At 36.5% G+C, this 19,537-nt stretch overlaps 1 protein-coding gene across 2 annotated transcripts in view; it reads right to left on the bottom strand.

The window, feature by feature from the left end:
• LOC145268720 (dual specificity protein phosphatase 12-like) overlaps nucleotides 1–19,537 on the bottom strand; it is an 81,681-nt gene that overhangs the window by 12,380 nt on the left and 49,764 nt on the right. Inside the window, exon 7 of one of the 2 annotated variants that reach the window (XM_080124270.1) lies at nucleotides 14,237–14,500. The exons of the other annotated variant lie outside the window; for it this stretch is intronic. Within the exon in view, the coding sequence (XP_079980396.1) occupies nucleotides 14,379–14,500 (122 nt within the window). The 3' untranslated portion in view covers nucleotides 14,237–14,378. Of the gene's footprint in view, nucleotides 1–14,236; nucleotides 14,501–19,537 lie in introns of those variants that run through there. 2 annotated transcript variants of the gene reach the window in all.

Raw genomic sequence — 19,537 nt, 5'->3', positions numbered from 1 at the left:
AGAGATTCACTAATCCTATGTGATATTACTGTTAGCACATCTGCTGTAGATCTTGCAGAGCGGAAACCATATTGTATGTCACTAAGAAGGTTGTTTCTGTTGAGGTGGTTGACTACTTCTTTATTTAATATGGATTCCAACAACTTACTCATGACACAGAGGAGACTTATTGGTCTGTACTGAGAAGGAGATGACTTTTCACCTGAAATCTTAAATACCGGGCATACTGATGAGGTTTTCCAGGGTGTTGGAAAGCACTTCTCCTTAAGGCAATGCTTAAACAGTTTCGTAAGTATGGGGGCAAGTTCCGGTTGGAGCTTTTTCAGCACTATAACTGGAATGCCATCAGGGCCAGTTGCTTTACTGAAATCAAGGTTCTTGATTAGCTTGGCGACCTCTCGCACAGATATTTGTATGTTGCATAGCGTGTTGTCTGTTATAGGAGGAAATGCAGGGTGTTGATGGTCATTGTCGCATAGGGTAGAATTAGCTGCAAAGTTCTTGGCAAATAGTCTGGCCTTGTCTGATGCTGACGAGATGACCTCAGGTCCATTGATGATAGTTGGGATAGAATGCATGCTTCTGTTCAAGATCCTGTTTGCTATTTGCCAGAACTGGTGGAAACCAAACCGCTGCTCAGCTACTTTGGATTTAACAGACTGAGCATATAGCTCTCTTGCATATTTTATTACTCTTTTACAGTGGTTGTTGGCAGTCCTGAAAGCAGCTTTAGTCTCAGTACATCTATTACATTGGTAGCTATGGAAAATGTGATTTCTGTGCGTGATGGCAGCAGCACATTCAGGGGAGAACCATGGCTGGCTGTTAGGTTTTTGTTGGAAATTTTTGGATGGTATGAATCGATCTATGCCTACAATTAACCATTCGGTCAGGTCTGATACTATAGAGGACACATCCTTTTTAAACATGGAATACAGAAGTAGGTCAGATATGAATGTATGGAAGCTGTCTCAGTCAGTCATAGAGTATCGATATAGAGTACGGTGGAGAGGTACGTCTGAAGACTTATTACATTTCATTTTTATCTTAACTGTTACAACAGAGTGGTCAGAGGATCCCAGAGGAGATAGAACGGAACATGAACACAGCTCAGGGGATGTTGTGAGGAAAAGGTCTAGAAGGCTTGCATATTGACCGGGGGTATCGGGCCACGGGTGGGTTCGTGAACAATCTGAGTGAGGTCATAGGCAATGGCAAAATCATGACAAAACCTCCCCTCATCATCGGTTTTATTTGAGTGGGTCAGCCATTCCACATTATGGACATCGAAGTCACCGCAAATGTGAATGTTAGCCAAAGGATGAGCAGACAGGATGTGGTCAATTTTCTCAGAGATGCTCTTAAGGATAGTAACCCCACTGTTGTGGGGGCGATAGAGGGCAAATATAAATGCAGTGGTGTAAGCTAGTGCAACCCAGAAGCACATATAAGGTAAATTAGGGTCTTCTCTGGAGATATCCCTACCACATGGAAAGCCATCTTTGATGTAGGCACATATTCCATGCCCATGGCGATCTTGGGAGTCAGATTTAGATGTTAAGTTGGAGTATCCTTTAATTATGAATTCATCTAGAGAAGTGGTTGGCCCTATTCCAGTTTCACTTAGAAAGAATATGTCCAGTTTCGTCTCCTGTAATTGTGTTTCAACCTCTGGAAGGTTGGAACGTAGACCCCTGATGTTGGAGAAGGAGACCTGGTAGTAGGGGTCTACGTTGGAGGATGGGGTTCTAGGTTTATTCGTGTTTCTTTTTTGGAGATTCGTCATGATTGTTGAGGTTTTGGGGTTTGTGGAGCAGGTCGGTAGACTTGGTTGGAGCAGGACAGAGAGGGAAAATAAGAGAGGAAAAAGACAAGAAATTTTTTGTTTTGGTTTTGTTTTGTGGCATATGATAAGGTAGAGCTGTAACAATTACCCACTAGTATGGCATCGAGAGGCCCTACCAGAAACTACTAATGTGTGTATATATATGTATCTACATATAATGTGTGTGTGTATATATATGTATCTACATATAATGTGTGTGTGTATATATATGTATGTACATATAATGTATATATATATGTACAAATAATGTGTGTGTATATATATGTATGTACATATAATGTGTGTGTATATATATGTATGTACATATAATGTGTGTATATATATGTATGCACATATAATGTGTGTGTATATATATGTATGTACATATAATGTGTGTATATATATATGTATGTACATATAATGTGTGTGTATATATATGTATGTACATATAATGTGTGTGTGTATATATATATGTATGTACATATAATATGTGTATATATATGTATGTACATATAATGTGTGTATATATATGTATGTACATATAATGTGTGTGTATATATATGTATGTACATATAATGTATGTATATATATATATATGTATGTACATATAATGTGTGTATATATACATATTTATGTACATATAATGTATGTGTATATATATGTATGTACATATAATGTGTGTATATAAATATGTATGTACATATAATGTGTGTATATATATGTATGTACATATAATGTGTGTATATATATCTGTATGTACATATAATGTGTGTGTATATATATGTATGTACATATAATGTGTGTATATATATATGTATGTACATATAATGTGTGTATATATATATGTATGTACATATAATGTGTGTATATATATATGTATGTACATATAATGCATGTATATATATATGTATGTACATATAATGTGTGTATATATATATATGTATGTACATATAATGTGTGTATATATATATGTATGTACATATAATGTGTGTATATATATATGTATGTACATATAATGTGTGTATATATATATGTATGTACATATAATGTGTGTATATATATATGTATGTACATATAATGCATGTATATATATATGTATGTACATATAATGTATGTATATATATATGTATGTACATATAATGTATGTATATATATATGTATGTACATATAATGTATGTATATATATATGTATGTACATATAATGTATGTATATATATGTATGTACATATAATGTATGTATATATATATGTATGTACATATAATGTGTGTATATATATATGTATGTACATATAATGTATGTATATATATATGTATGTACATATAATGTATGTATATATATGTATGTACATATAATGCATGTATATATATATGTACATATAATGTATGTATATATATATGTACATATAATGTATGTATGTATATATGTACATATAATGCATGTATATATATGTACATATAATGTATGTATATATATATATATATATATATATATATATATATATATATATATATATATATATGTGTTAAATGAAGGCTTTTGCGTCCTTCTATTTATTATTTATTCATTTTACTATTTGTTTACTTCTACTTCGTTTTTTTGTTACGATTGCTTTTACTTTTACGGGTCTGTGTGTTCTTATATCAATGTTCTTACATATACGGGTGTGTGTATGCGCTTACGTATCTTACGTGCAGTTCACTGTTATATGTGTGTTTGGGTGTGGATTCCCAAATGGTCACCCATCTGGTACTAGCCAGACTCAACGTTGCTTAACTTCAATGATCTGACGGGAACCGGTGTGTCAACGTGATTATGCCGTACTATAATATACGTGTATAAATACCCATTTAAATATTTGAATATCTTAGATTTGTATGGCATGAAATGTCATAGCCAAGATTTTAAAGATCAGCCCATTCATTGAGTGGTCTTTCTTCTCAGATGCCCGAGTTTAACAGGAAAATTCACGAATTCAACAGTGTACAGCTGACAAACGTCAGAGGTTACATCAACCGAAACGTTGTGCAAATAACACTCAAGATGAGAACAGTAGTCCGAAGAATCAATCCTCATCTCAAATATTCAAAAACATATAGGAACACTATTTTTGGAAAATCTCAAGTGAATCAAAATCACAGCATAGAATCTTGTATCCAAATACAGTGGTACCTCGGTACTCGATCATAATTTGTTCGACAACTGAAACGATATTTCCTCTTTAAATTAACTGAAATAGAATAAAGTGATTTAAAAGTCCCTTTTTATCCGTAAACTTTGAGGATTTTATGCATTTAATCACAGTGTCATTTCATATTCCTTTGCAAGCGCTGACATACATATTTCTATTTCAAATTTCTCTATTAGTTCCTTTTTAAATTCGATCGTTGTTCGCACCGTTTTCCGATTTGCACTCGCTTTACTGCTTTTATTTCTCTTTTTTTCTTTTTACCCAATGGTAAAAGAATGTCTATTTCCTCTTTGTTTCTGAAATCTTTACACGGCGCTAAACCGATTATTTGAACAACAAAGTTTTTTTTTGTTTTTTGTTTTTTGCGCAATTAATTACTGTCGTCCCAAAATTCGTTTTTTTTTTTTTGTTATTGTTGTTGTTTTTTATAGACACCTCAAGTTCCTTTGTCATCCCACGCAAAAAAAAAAAAAGAGTCGATCAATCAAATTGCGTGGTTCTAATGCTACACTGATGCGCTAAAAATAATAATAACTCAGATACCGTCTAGACTATCGAAGGGGTTGCGATGACGCTGTTCTAAATATAACGCTCGACGCAAAGTTTGAGTAGGGTTGGGTTGTCACACTACACTTTAAAAGTATCAGGGCCAGTATGAATTACAACGTTCCATTGAAGAACACTGCTGCTTGTTTACATTCGAAGCGAAGCCGGTGGTTCGAACTCCGAAATTTCATTCGATTACCGAGACAAGAAAATCTTCAACTTTTGGTTCGAACACCGAGTTGTTCGACCACCGAAACATTCGACAACCGAGGTATCGCTGTATTATTTTAATTTAGCCGTTTCTTTGGTTGTTTCTCTTATCGTAGCTAAATATTTTTCCTAGAGCAGGCCTGTCGTCAGCACATATTACGACTATGCATGCAGCACTGTATATATTTACATGTATAAAGTTTGTTTTTTGTCTTTCTTTTTTATGTGCAAAAATTTAAATTCCTTCTGTGTGACATAATTCCTTTTTTCATAAACGAATTCGGTCGGCTCTGATGAAATTGCGATTCCTGATAACACCTGCCACAGAGAAGAAATCAAAGACATTGGGAAGACGACCGTCCTTGCCACACATTTCCATCCCCTCGCATGGCGGTTCGGTCCGCTTTTCAACTGAATCAAGCAAGTGTTAATTCCGCTCCGGCGATGTGCACTTAATTTGATTAACAATCTCATTAATATTAATTACAATTCACTCAAAAACAATTAACCGTCTTTTGTTTTGTTTTTGTTTTTTTGTTTGTTATCTTCTGTTGTTTTAATTTTTTTGTTGTTTTTATTTTTGTTGTCGTTGTTGTTTGTATTTGTTTTGTTTTTTATTTTGGATTTTTTGGGGTTTTTTTTCAAGTTTTTGTGGTTTTTCTTTTATTTATTTGCTTTTTTATGAAGAAAATGGCAGGAAGACCCCCCCCTCTCCACGCTCAAAAAAAAAAGTTAATTTATTGCTGGTTTTATGGCAAAATATTGAAATCATTTAAATAAGGTTTTTCTATTTGATGTACATGTTTGGTTGTTTCTCCCATCTCTCTCTCCTCCTCCTCTCTCTTTCTTTCTCATAATTCTCTCTCCCCGCCCTCTCTCTCTCTCTCTCTCTCTCTCTCTCTCTCTCTCTCTCTATATATATATATATATATATATATATATATATATATATATATATATATATATATATATCTTTCTCATAATTCTCTCTTACTCTCTCTCTCTCTCTCTCTCTCTCTCTCTCTCTTTCCGTCTCTACATCGTTCGACTCTTACTTTCTCAGCCTCTTTCTCTTTATTAACATTTACTCTCTTTCTCTCTTCTGATTTAATTGTTCCGTTATATCTCTCTCTCCCTTTTTCACTCTCTCTCTCTCTCTCTCTTTCAATCTATCTCTCTTTCTCTATTCTTTCCCTCTCTCAGTAAAAAATGAGCTGTGAGAGGGAGAGAGCAGAAAAAGGGAAGAGAGAAAGACTTCCATCCATCCATAGCCTTTTGAGCCCCTAGAAGGGGCATAGGCCATCTACAACTTTTGTAGATGCTTTTGTAGCGAGTTCTTTTTATGGGGTGAGGGTGCTGGCCCTACGCCCAACCTTCCCAGAAGGTACATACAGCGCCTAACCTTCCCAAATGGTCACCCATCTGGTACTGGCCAGACTCAACGTTACTTAACTTTGGTGATCTGGTTTCAACGTGATTAACTTTGGTGATCTGGTTTCAACGTTGCTTAACTTTGGTGATTTGGTTTCAACGTGATTAACTTTGATGATCTGGTTTCAACGTGATTAACTTTGGTGATCTGTGTTTCAACGTGATTAACTTTGGTGATCTGGTTTCAACGTTGCTTAACTTTGGTGATCTGGTTTCAACGTTGCTTAACTTTGGTGATCTGGTTTCAACGTGATTAACTTTGGTGATCTGGTTTCAACGTTGCTTAACTTTGGTGATCTGTGTTTCAACGTGATTAACTTTGGTGATCTGGTTTCAACGTTGCTTAACTTTGGTGACCTGTGTTTCAACGTGATTGTGCCGTACTTACTTAATCTTTACCCGCTTCAAAGTCAATTTTCCCTTTCTACGTTCATATTCTCTTTTTCATATAAGTTTCTTTCTCTCTATATCTCTCCTTGACTCTCTTCTGCCTTGACTGTTTCTCTTTTTTTATTATATCCCCCTCCATCTCTTACTGTTCTCTTACTCTCTATTAACATTCAATCTTTCTTTGTCAGTCTCTCTCTCTCTCTCTCTCTCTCTCTCTCTCTCTCTTTCACGCCCCCTCTTTCTCTCTTTTTATATTAGAATTTTCAGAATGTGAGAGATGATATAATTCTTTCCACAGTCGAACAACGTCGCGACCCACACAAGCTGACAAACCGGAAGTCCAAGACTCAAGTTTCGCTCTCATTTGGGCTCATCAGCCAAACACACATGAACTCAGGATTTGAAACCCGAATCTCTTGCATGCAAAGTGAGCACCCTACCACTTGAGCAACCGCGCCACACAAAAAAGTTTAAAAAGTAAATACCCTACTTGTGAGATATCAGCTTGGGTTCTCAATGGTTGGATGTCGAAGTAGGTACATTCCATACTTGGATTTCGCTGCCGTTTGCTTGATCTTTGTTCATTTCTTGTGTGTGGCACAGTTGCTCAAGTTTGCCTCGCATGTAAGAGACTTGGGTTTTGAATTCCAAGTTTGGATGTGATCAACTGATAAACCCAAATGTGGGTGTAACTTCCCTATCTTAGGTTTTTATGGTTGTCTTTTCTTTTCTGGTGGCGACTTCATTTTCCTATTGACAAGTTTTATTTATTTATTCGTTTTATTTTAGTTATTATCATTTTTTAAACTCTATTCATCACTTTTTATCTGTCTATTTGTTTCTAATTTTCAAATTATTTATTTATTTGTTCATAAGATATATGTCCATATGGTCAATTAACAGTTAGTTGAACAGGTATACGGGCTTATTTATATGATTTAAATAAAGGTGGTATACCGGTAGTTATATTTTTTCTTCTACAGCAGTGTTTGGTGTAATTATTGTGGCAAATATTTTTATATCTATATATTAACTTAATTTCGATGGTTGGCATTCTTTCATTCGTGTTGTTTATCCTTTCCCCACTACTAGAATATGTATATATTTGATACGTTTATATGCTTCGTTTTAGGGATAGGGTCTTCAGACCATACACATGCAAACAGATGCATAATAGTTTATATTTATCTATATTTGTGGATATTCCATTCCTAGAGTTCTCTAGTTAGAGTACTTAATTATCGTTTGGGGTTATGTGGTTGGTATTCTGATATACCACTGATTTATGATAATATTTCATGTAGTAATTGTCTGTATTTTTGAGATGAGGTGTTTTCATTGATTGAGATTGTCGGACTGACTTCCTCATCTTGGTTGTTATTGTCATAACGTTTCGGCCGTTTTGCCCTCCGGCCTTTGTCAGGTGTTTTGTATTGAACTGGGGAACCGTTTGTTAGGAGTCTCAAACCCAACCCTTTATTATTATTACGGGGGTACCGTGTTCGGACTCCAGCTAGGCTTTGGGACATAGTTGCTGATTCTCTGTTTTGAATGTTACTTTTTCACTGCTTTCATTCAGGATTGAACTCAGAACCTTTGGGTAACTGTAAACTTTGATACAACGTCTAGGACCACTCGTCAAAGTCCGACAATCTCAATCATATTTCATGTAGGTATATATCAACATTCCAATTACTAGCGTGCCAGACCCATGGATTACTTTAGTCAATCATTTTCGGGTGTTTAATTATTAAGCATGCAAATTGCACTCACCTTTATCCGGTATATGGTAAATTGTGTTTCTGTTTGTTTAGTTTAGTCTTAAACAGTGACGCTTAAGATGGTGTTGAGGGGTACGATAATTTGGGGTGACTCTGGCCACCCGGGGTGACTTTGAACAATTAAGAAAAAGAAAAATAAAGATAATAATGCGTAAATAATATATGACCTCTGCATTTTTAAACATAACTTGTAGGTCCTATACGATTTCACAATTTTACAAACACATTGTGGTACAGCAGCAAATATTTACTGCAGAGATATCTTCAATTTAAAATGGCCGATTGACTGCATGATTTTCTCTGATGAAATTTATATCTTCAAACTTCTGTGAGTACAAAGAATATTTTTCATTCTGTTAAGATTTGGTTATATTAAGCAGTAAGAAGGATAAACACTATGAAAATAAGTTAATTAATATGATAAAACACACTATTGGTGAGATTTGGGAATGGCCAAAGTCACCCCACAATGTGCGAAGATGTGTGGGATGAATTTAGCCACCCCAGTTCTGCATAAAATTTAAAATTGGATATTATTATTATTATGAGAGTATGGAGTATTGCTGTCATATTTGGGCTGGTGCATCGGCTACTAGTTTCTCACTCCTTGACAAGGTTCAAAAGAGAGTCGCAAATCTGATAGGCCCTAAACTGGCATCTAAGCTTCAGCCTCTGTCCCATCGATGAAACGTTGCATCCCTCTGCCTGTTCTACAAATATTTTAATGTTGAATGCTCTGATGAACTGCAAGCACTTATGCCCCCATGACGTGAACACCCTCGACAGACCCGACAAGCTGCAAAATCCCACCCCCACACTGTAGAGATCCCTAGAGGTAAAAGATCTTTCTACTCTAGTAGTTTCTTCCTCAGAACCGCTAGACTTTGGAATTCCATTCCAGGTCACTGCTTCCCGAACTGTACTGACGTGCAGAAGTTCAAGTGCAACGTGAACCAACATCTTGCTGCCCAAATCCCTACATAGTACCCCAGTAGTTGTTGCCCCTGATAGTAGCCTCCTACACCAAAGTGGCAATGTGCTTTGTTTGGGGTGAAAATGTAATAAAACAAAAAAATTTTAATTAAGTTATTTAATCTTTTAACTTTTATTTGTCTGTTAAAAATTGCAGTAGTGCTTATACAATGATAATTTCTGTGTTTTATACCAAGATCCTATTGACCCGTACAAGGAGGGAGATGCTACAATTCAACTCTTCAAGAAGGGTGTTCAGTATCCAGAAAGAATTATGAACAGTACAAAGAATTCTACAAGCCTTATACTAGCAGAAACAGTAACAACTGAACCCAACTCTTCAAAAAGGGTGTTCGTTATCCAGAAAAAATTATGCACCGTACAAAAAAATTCTACAAGGAACAGTAACAGGACAAACACTGCCATTGTACGTTATGTACAAAACAAACTTCTCTGGTAAACATAGACTGAAGGTGGGCCAAACAAAGTTCGCTATAATCGTTTCAAATCTGTATGGTTCGACCACATCACTTTCAAAGATTGGTTTGACTCGGTGGCACTTCCATACTGTATATAGCTTTTTTTTTCTTTTTTTTTTTTTACATAGGCATCACCACATTATCAAGGCCAAGAGGCCACTCAAGGATAAGGGTTAAAGAGTGTACAGTAGAAATTGGACAATATAGTAATCATTAGTAATGAAAATTTGGTAAATTTGATAACATATATGGAACGGCTCATCAAGAACTTATTTACATTAGACTTGAACACAACCATATTGTAGTCAGCCGGAAAGCAGGAAAACGGAAGACAATTCCACAGGCGTGCAGTTCTAAGAAAGAAGCTTTGTTCATGGAATCTACGTTTAGGTTTAGGCACAGATAAAGAGTGGGGGGAATTATTGATAGTGTTTACAGCTAGACGAGTGTTTCTTGTGAAAGTTTGGCGAGGGGGGACCATAGATTGGAGCTCAGTCGAACACTTTATGAAAATAACGATACATCAGAGACAAACTCGCAACATCTCTTCTGTGAGATAGAGGTTGCAAGGAAGAGAAAAGGACATCTCCTACGAGGCTACGAAGTCTATTTTGAACTGTATCAAGGCAGGCCAAGTCCTTTCTAGCAGCTCCTGCCCAGATGTGGCAACAGTATTCCATCCTTGGACATACCTGGCTCTTATATACAAGGAAAATGTGGCCCTCATTTGTGACACTTAAGTGAAGACATTCTAAGGTAATGCTAAGAGAATGAGCGCCGATTCAGTTGCTACTTTTATATGTTCAGATATTTACTAGTGATGGGACGATTCCAATATTTTTGCCGATTCCGATACAATTACCGATTCCGATTCTTTATACATATTTAAATATTGAACTATCAAGTTGTTATTTTTTCCCTGATTACCGTAAAAGTATATATATGTGTCAGCTATTAGATGTTCCTTTCTTTACACCAAAAAAGGCGGAATAGAGAGGGCTTCTCTCCGCGATCATGAACATACCCAAAAAATCTCAAAGCACTATCTCCAAAAACTTGTTCCCAAAACTTTTGAAGAACCTCATAGAAGAACTAAAAACCAAAAAGATCTTCTTGTGGCGGGCTTCAAGAAATGTGGAACATTTCCTCTTGATGAGCGTCAAGTTCTGAAACACCTTCCACAAATTCCATCTGATCCATCGGAGTCAATCAGTGAGGTCTTTATTTTGGAGCTCAAAAGACCTCGATATGGAGAAAAACTTGGAACAACCAACACTAAATGAAAAAACTGGAAATTGCTCCATAGCAAGGAATAGCAGAAATACTGCTGAAGATATCCCCCGTGACAGCAAGTCTCCATCCCCCAGGCTCTTCGGGGGCTAAAATAGTGCCAGCTCCTAGTTCTCCAGCAGCAGATCCAATGTCTGAGATGGTTGCTTCCTCTTCAGATGCTGATACAGATACTGTTATCAGTCAGAGCCAAGCGAAGACGAATAGACACCATAAAAAAATGACAAAACATTTTCGACATTTGTGAGTGAAAAATGGCTGGTACCATATTAGTATATACCATGTGTCAAATTTGTGCAGAATTAATAAAGCTTGTGGTTTGTTAATAAATATCAAGTTATGGAGAGTTCTGGTCATTTCAAAATATATACTAAAATCAATGTGTACACTCTTGTTTTTATGTTGGATAAGCCAAAGTGATCCCATGTCGGGGTGACTTTGGCCACCTAGAATATCTACCATCAATTACTAAGCATGTAATATTTGACATTTTGGCAAACACATTGTGGTTTATTAAGCAGTAAGAAGGATAAACACTAGATACAGCATAATCGCGTTGACACACCGGTTCTTGTCAGATCACCGAAGTTAAGCAATGGTTAGTACCAGATTGGGAATTCTAGGCGCTGTATGTGCTCTCCGCTTATCTCGGCATTTGTTTCTAGTCGTCTTGTACACTTCATTTGCCACTGGTATTTAACAATATCGACTCAGGAGAGGTGTGGTTGGAGATTGCGCACCTACTGCCAATAAGACTTTCACGCGCAGTCACCCCTTCGTGGGTAACCATAGTCTGCCAAAGACTGAGGGTGCCCTTAATATTTGACAAAATGCTCTTTGTTCTTCGTGTTCCTGCCCACTTTCTTTATAATTCAACACTAGCAGAAATTTTGTGTGTACCTTATTTAAAAAGATTATAAGCACATTATGCCTAATTCGGAACCAAAGTCACCCCAGATTACGGTAATGAGAGGATGGCTTCTTCCTTAATTTAGCTAAATTATTTATGGTAGCCTCTTCTTCAACGTTTTTCAGTGAGTGCCATTGTTAATTAGAGGTGTGCCGGTTTATAGGAAGTATAGTTATTAATTTGTGGTGTATCCATACACTTCTTACTTTGGTTCATTTATTAAAATATTGGGAGTGATATTGAGGTTATGAATTGTAGTGCTACTATTATGGGGGAACTAACTGCGCTGACCGACCTTCCGGGGTCCTGCCTCTATTGACATCATCCTTGCAAGCCCAGACAGCAGACTGTCCTCTCCAGAAACACCTCTGCTACTTGCAACTCCCCCCCCCTCTGTAACACTTTGTCATACGAGGGTCATTCCAAAAGTGAAGCCTCTCATCTATTTTTAACTAAAAAAGTTGAAGAGCTACAAAGACAGGAGTGATACCATTAAAATAAGCGATCTTTTCTGTTCCAGAATTTTTTTTTCTACATAGTCACCATGAGGAATGATGGCTGTTCATGGGCGTCTGGAGCATGCTTTTGTTCTGTTATTCATAAGAGTAGCTGGATCGGTAGTCTTGGGTTGTTTGAATTCGTATAATTATGTGTGCCTCCACAATCAGATGTAAAAAAAAGAAAGTCTCTTGTACTTTTAAATAACAAGTAACAGGAATGATTAGAAAGACAATGTTTATTTTCCAGTGACAATACTGACAGCAAGGAGAGGTTACATGTGGCGGTGGTGTGTATGCAAATTGGCAGAGATATAATGTGTCCGCTTTCCTGTCTGCGGCTGTCGCTTCTCCTCTTGTTGTCTGGCTGTCTCGTTTTTATTCAGGACGGATGAAGTCAGAATATTCCTCCACGCCTTTTTTGTTTATTGTTTGAAATGTCTGTAGGTTTTGCTGACCCAAATCCCGGGAATTGTGCACCCCCATTTTGAACTTCTTTGACATCATTCCCGGTGCACCTCGATCCAAGATTGCTGCTCTGACCGATTTTTCAGGGTCCTGCCTCTATTGACATCATCCTTGCAAGCCCAGACAGCAGACTGTCCTCTCCAGAAACACCTCTGCTACCTGCAACTCCACCCTTACCTCTGTAACACTTTGTCATATGAGAGTCATTCAAAAAATGAAGCCTCATCTATTTTAAACTAAAAAAGTTGAAGAGCTACAAAGACAGGAGTGATACCATTAAAACGAGTGATCTTTTCTGTTCCAGAATTTATTTTACTACATAGTCACCACCATTCTCAATGCACTTTTGCCAGGAATTCAATGACACACCTTTGCTTCTGATGCACATCCATGACAGGAGTTGCTTTCTTGGTTTTGCACTGTTAATATATGCAACAGAAAGATGAAACTTTCAGGTCATGAATGCATAAGTTCAGTCATCATAGCAATGCAATTTGCAATCTCCTCTGATCAATTCGGGCGGAATAAAAATAGGAGGCATTACTTTTGGAATGTCCATCGTAACACATTCGTATTTACTTCGGCATGTTCTCTTCCCTTAGTTTAATATTCCTTTGGTTGTGTGCATGCTTCACAACCATTTGCACCCTTCTAAATATGCAACCGTGCACATCCTTCTAAACATGCAACCATGCGCATCCTTCTAAACATGCAACCATGTGCACTCCTCTAAACATGCAACCATGCGCATCCTTTTAAACATGCAACCATGTGCACTCCTCTAAACATGCAACCATGTGCACTCCTCTAAACATGCAACCATATTCATCCTTCTAAACATGCAACAGTGCAAATCCCTTCTAAACATGCAACCGTGCAAATCCCTTCTAAACATGCAACCGTGCGAATCCCTTCTAAACATGCAACCATGTGCACCCCTCTAAACATCCAACAGTTTGAACCTCTTCTAAACATGCAACCGTGCGACTCTTTCTAAACATGCAACTATGCGCACCCCTCTAAACATGCAACCGTGCAAACCCTTCTAAATATGCAACCGTGCAAACCCCTCTAAACATGCAACCATGCGCACATGTTTACAAATGAATGAACAAAAATGAAAATTTAATTAACCACCAAGAATAAGTAGCTTGTTAGATAAATATTGTAAGAAAAAAAAAGTGAGGGATCAGGTTTGTATTATGTAAACTTATGAACTGATCCCTCACTTATGATGAACAAGAGTGATTGGTTTGTTAAACAAATATTTATTCCGACCCACAAAGAGAGGTGGGGCTTTATTACTGCACGTATGCATATACACACGCGTAGACATAAGTTTTTTGAAGGGAGGGTTTGAGGGTGATAGGGAACCAATGAAGGACATGGCTCAGTTAGTAGAAAACGGAACTACAGAACGTTGAGCCAGTAGCAGGGGCTTGGAAAGATCTACTTTGCCGTTTTGTATGTGAAAAGCCGGTGCTACCCATGCACCACAAGGACATTGCTCACCTACAAAAAAAAATAAATAAAAATTTTAATAATAATAGACATGAAATTGTTGCAATATGTTTGGTTAATGAGAGGTATGGTTCCTCACAGTCGGGAGATTTTATTTATAAACGATTCTGCTAGGAACTGACAAATAAAATTAATTCATGCTCTGCTACCAACCAATCAGAAACCAGAATTGCTCCATAAAAATTAAACCTTTTCTGTAGCAACTTCGTATATGTTTTCTTTGTGTCAACACGGGAAGAATCTTTTGCTCTGTGGCTTCCAACTCAAGAACTGTCTACTGAGAACCAGTTACCTCCAGGACTTGTATAGAACAACTAACCACCAGAAACTCTTCTGAAGCTAAACATGGCCTTTAACTCAATAATATATATATATATATATATATATATATATACATATATATTAGCAGTCCGCCTGGATTGCCCGGTCATAAAATATGCTTAAATATGATATTTTGATTAATGCAGTTTCGTATTTATTATTATATTAAACCCAATATATAGTAATGATTTAAAAAAAGAAATAACTCGTGTACCACCATCGAAAATTGAAACCAAAACGTTTAACTTATGATTTACTTTTTCCTTTGACGTTAATGACTGTACCATGAAGATGTTTTTACTACTAGACTAAAAATTAAAACATGAACCAATAGCTATTACGTCACGCATGCATATTCGTAATGCCGTCATTCGACCTTCACCTGGCAAATTTCATCTTCTTAATTTTCACACTTTTGCACCGATTTTCCCTAGCTAAAACCCAAATATAAAATTTTGCATGAGCTCGAATACCCTATATATTAAGTTTCATGTCTGTAGACCAAAATCTGACGGATGAGTTTGGTAGTCAAAATTTTTTAAACAAATATATATAGTCATACATAAATATATATATATATATATATATATATATAGAAAGAGGTTTGTGTTTGCTATAACTTTTTTACGCAAATATTATGCAAGAATGAATCATATAGAATATCTGCATAAATATAATTACACATAATAGTTAACTAACGATGATCATGGCTAAACTATTTGCAAAGAACTTTGCAGCTAATTCTACCCTATGCGACGAAGGCCATCAACTCCCCATATTTCCTCCTATAACACAGAACAAGCTAGGTAACATACAAATATCCGTGCATGAGGTCGCCAAGTTAATAAAAAACCTAGATTCCAGTAAAGCAACTGGCCCTGATGGCATCCCAATTATAGTGTTAAAAAAGCTTCAACCAGAACTTGCTCCCATACTTACGAAACTATTTAAGCGCTGCCTTAAGGAGAAGTGCTTTCCGACCTCCTGGAAGACCTCATCAGTTTGCCCTGTATTTAAGAATTCAGGTGATAAGTCATCTCCCTCTCAGTACAGACCAATAAGTCTTCTCTGTGTTATGAGTAAGTTGCTGGAATCCATATTAAATAGAGAAATAGTCAACCGCCTCAGCAGGAATAACCTTCTTAGTGACACACAATATGGTTTCCGCTCTGCAAGATCTACCGCAGATGTGCTGACGGTTATATCCCACAGGATTAGTGAATCTCTTGACAAAGGCTTCCTTTCTAGGGCAATTGCTCTTGACATATCAAAGGCCTTTGACAAAGTATGGCATAAGGGTCTACTACACAAGATTTCCAGCTACGGTATAACGGGAAATGTTTTCTCAATCATTAAATCATTTCTCTCCGATAGGCTCATAAGAGTAGTGGTAGATGGACAAAAATCGGAGGCCTTCAATATAAATGCTGGAGTCCCTCAGGGGTCAATCCTGGGCCTAACTCTCTTCCTGATCTACATCAATGACCTCCCTAAACACATACTTAAATCATTCGTTGACATCTATGCTGATGACACGACCATCTACGGCAACACATCAAAGGCTGTAAATGACGAAGTTCTCTCGGATTCTCTCTCCTCTGATCTCGAGTGCGTGGTTCAGTAGGGGAAGATGTGGCTAGTTACCTTTAATGCATCCAAAACCAAACTCCTATCCTTACATCATCAACGCTCTGATCCCCAGCTGGCATCAATTGTGATGGATGGCTCTCGTCTGGGTGAGGCCCCGTGTTTTGACAAGCTTCTGGGTTTGACCTTTACTCCTGATCTGAAATGGAACACGTACATCAAGTCTGTTGCCAAGGTCGCTGGAAAGATGGTGGGATCCTTCTACCGCTCTAGAAGATATCTCACTACTGATGCAATTCTCTATCTATATAAAAGCCAAGTACGGCCAAGGATGGAATACTGTTGCCATATCTGGGCAGGAGCTGCCAAAAACAGCCTATCATGCCTTGACAGAGTACAAAATAGACTTTGTGGTTTAGTGGGGGATGCCCTTTTCTCTACCCTGCAACCCCTCTCCCACAGAAGAGACGTTGCGAGCCTATCCTTGTTTTATCGTTATTTTCATGGCAGGTGCTCGTCTGAACTCCAATCCCTGGTCCCCCCTCGCCAATCTTTCACGAAAAACACCAGTCTAGTTGAATCCACTGTGAAAAATTTCCCCCACTCTATATCTGTGCCTAAATCAAAACGCAGATTTCATGAACAAAGCTTCTTTCTTAGAACTGCACGCCTGTGGAACTCTGTTCCGTCTGCCTGCTTCCCTCCGGACTACAACTTGGATGTCTTCAAGTCTAATGTTAACAAATTCCTAATGAACCGCCCCCCCTAATTAAACACTTCATCAAATCTCCTCACTAACGTAATGTACTTGCAATAACCCTTATCCCTGAGTGGCTTCCGGGCCTTGATAAGTGGTGATCACTGTGTAAAAAAAAAAAAAAAAAATCATCCCATAAGAAAACCAAAACAACTAATTAATTAAAATGAAAAATTACCTAGATCTTTTGCAGATGAATGCAATTCCACGACCCATATATAACAAAGTTTTATTTTCTTTTTAAATAAATAGAAAAAAATGATTTTAATATGAATATCAATATAAAAAAAAATTATAATATTATAGAAGCTATATATATATATATATATATATATATATATATATTCATATTTTTATTGTCAGAAGTTAAGATGAGAGAAACCATCAGTACCGTCGGTTTCAAACCTAATGATGAGAGATCAGATAGATCCGCTGAAGAGAGCTTGATATGGGGACCTAAAATGATTCCCTAGCAGAAACCGACGGTATCAATGAAACCGACGGTACCGATGGCTTAACTCATCTAAACTTCCCAAAACAAAAATATAAATATTACGCTCTTATTTTGAAATTTTTTCTTCATAATAAACTAGTCTTGTTGCCTGGCGTTGCCCGGGTGTTTGAAGGTGTGTGTTGAGCAAAATAAAAAAATAAATAAATAAAGTAAAAAGTTCTAGTAGATAGGCAGGCTCGAACCCGTACCATGAAGAAGGAAAAGAACGTGAAAAAAAAAACGTGACGTCTTTGCTGTTGCGCCCATCACCAAACTGAAAGTGATGAATGCTTAAATTAAGGTTAGTCAATAGAAAAGAGGAGATGGCTTCGAAAATGTCTGCAAAAAAAGCGACCCCTACCTACAGAAAAGTGCCTAGTTGAGGGTGAAGACATTAATGGTTTTAGCCAAATTTTCCATATTTGTTGTCCGAAGGGTCAAGCTTCAAAAGGATACTAATCTTGTGAAAATCCGTCGCCTCTGTCGAAAGTTTTAGGAATATATACATTTAAACAGACAGGTGAGATTTATTATGATAAACAACTCTGCTGGAATTCTTTTTTCCAAAGATATAATTAAGTGTGTGTATATATATATATATATATATATATATATATTAGGTAATGTGATTGATAATTTAAAATTTTAAGAATCTTATGAAACGGATTTTTAATTTAATTATAATTTGATTCTTAAAATTTTAAATTATCAATCACATTACCTAATATTGAATTAGCTCTAGGACATTTAACTATCAAGCTTATTATATATCTAAATTACAACGAGCACTTTCTATTTCCTGTATTTTAATTAAACTAGTAATTTCACTGTTACATTAAAATACACTCAGCTCTTTAGACTATTGTTCTAATCTCCTTTAAATTATATATATATATATATAATTATATTTTTTTAGAAAAAGAAATCCAGAAGAGTGCTCAAAAGGAAAATACGAAAAATAAGAGCGTATTTATATTTTGTACTTTATGTACAGAAAGTTGTTAGATGAGATAAATCATTGGTACCGTCGGTTTCAAGCCCAATAATTAGGACCGTTTTAGATATCCGTATCAAGCTCTCTTCAGCCAATACTCATCTCCTGAAGAGAGCTTGATATGGATATCTAAAACGGTCCTAATCATCAGGCTTGAAACCGACGGTACCAATGACTTATCTTATCTAACAACTTTCTGTACACAAAATACAAAATTATATATATATATATATATATATATATATATATATATATATATAAAAGTGAACGTGTCTGTCTGTCTGTGTGTCTGTGTGTGTGTCTGTCTGTCTGTGTACATTTCCCTACGCAATAACTCTGTCAATTTTTAGTCTATAGACTCGAAATTTGAAATACCGGATACTGAGATTTGGGAAAATCGATGTGACGGGTGTCAGTCAGAAATTTGGCTGTTAAGGGGTCAAATTTCAACGATTTGACCTTTAAGAACTCTACCAAACTCCTCCGACAATTTTGGGTCTAGACACTTGAAATTTTAGATATAGGTTCTTTGAACCTGGATCTAACTTAATAAAGTGATTTGAGCCCGAAACTATAAATTTTAAGGGGTCATAATAGGGGTCAAAGTTTTAAAAAATTAACCATTTTTTTTTTTGTTTTTTTGCTTTTTTTGCACAGCATACACCTCCAAACACCCGAGCAACGCCGGGCACCCCTGCTAGTATATATATATATATATATATATATATATATATACTAGCAGTTCAGTCTGGCTTTGCTCGAGCCCTATGTACTGTTCATAACTTTATGTGCATATATATATATATATATATATATATATATATATATATATATATATATATATATAGAGAGAGAGAGAGAGAGAGAGAGAGAGAG

Source organism: Euprymna scolopes, chromosome 44 (assembly GCF_053919585.1).
Source record: "Euprymna scolopes isolate OS-2025 chromosome 44, ASM5391958v1, whole genome shotgun sequence".
NCBI lineage: Eukaryota > Metazoa > Mollusca > Cephalopoda > Sepiida > Sepiolidae > Euprymna > Euprymna scolopes.
The sequence above is the reverse complement of the archived record's forward strand: the minus strand, read 5'-3'. Positions and strand labels throughout refer to the sequence as shown.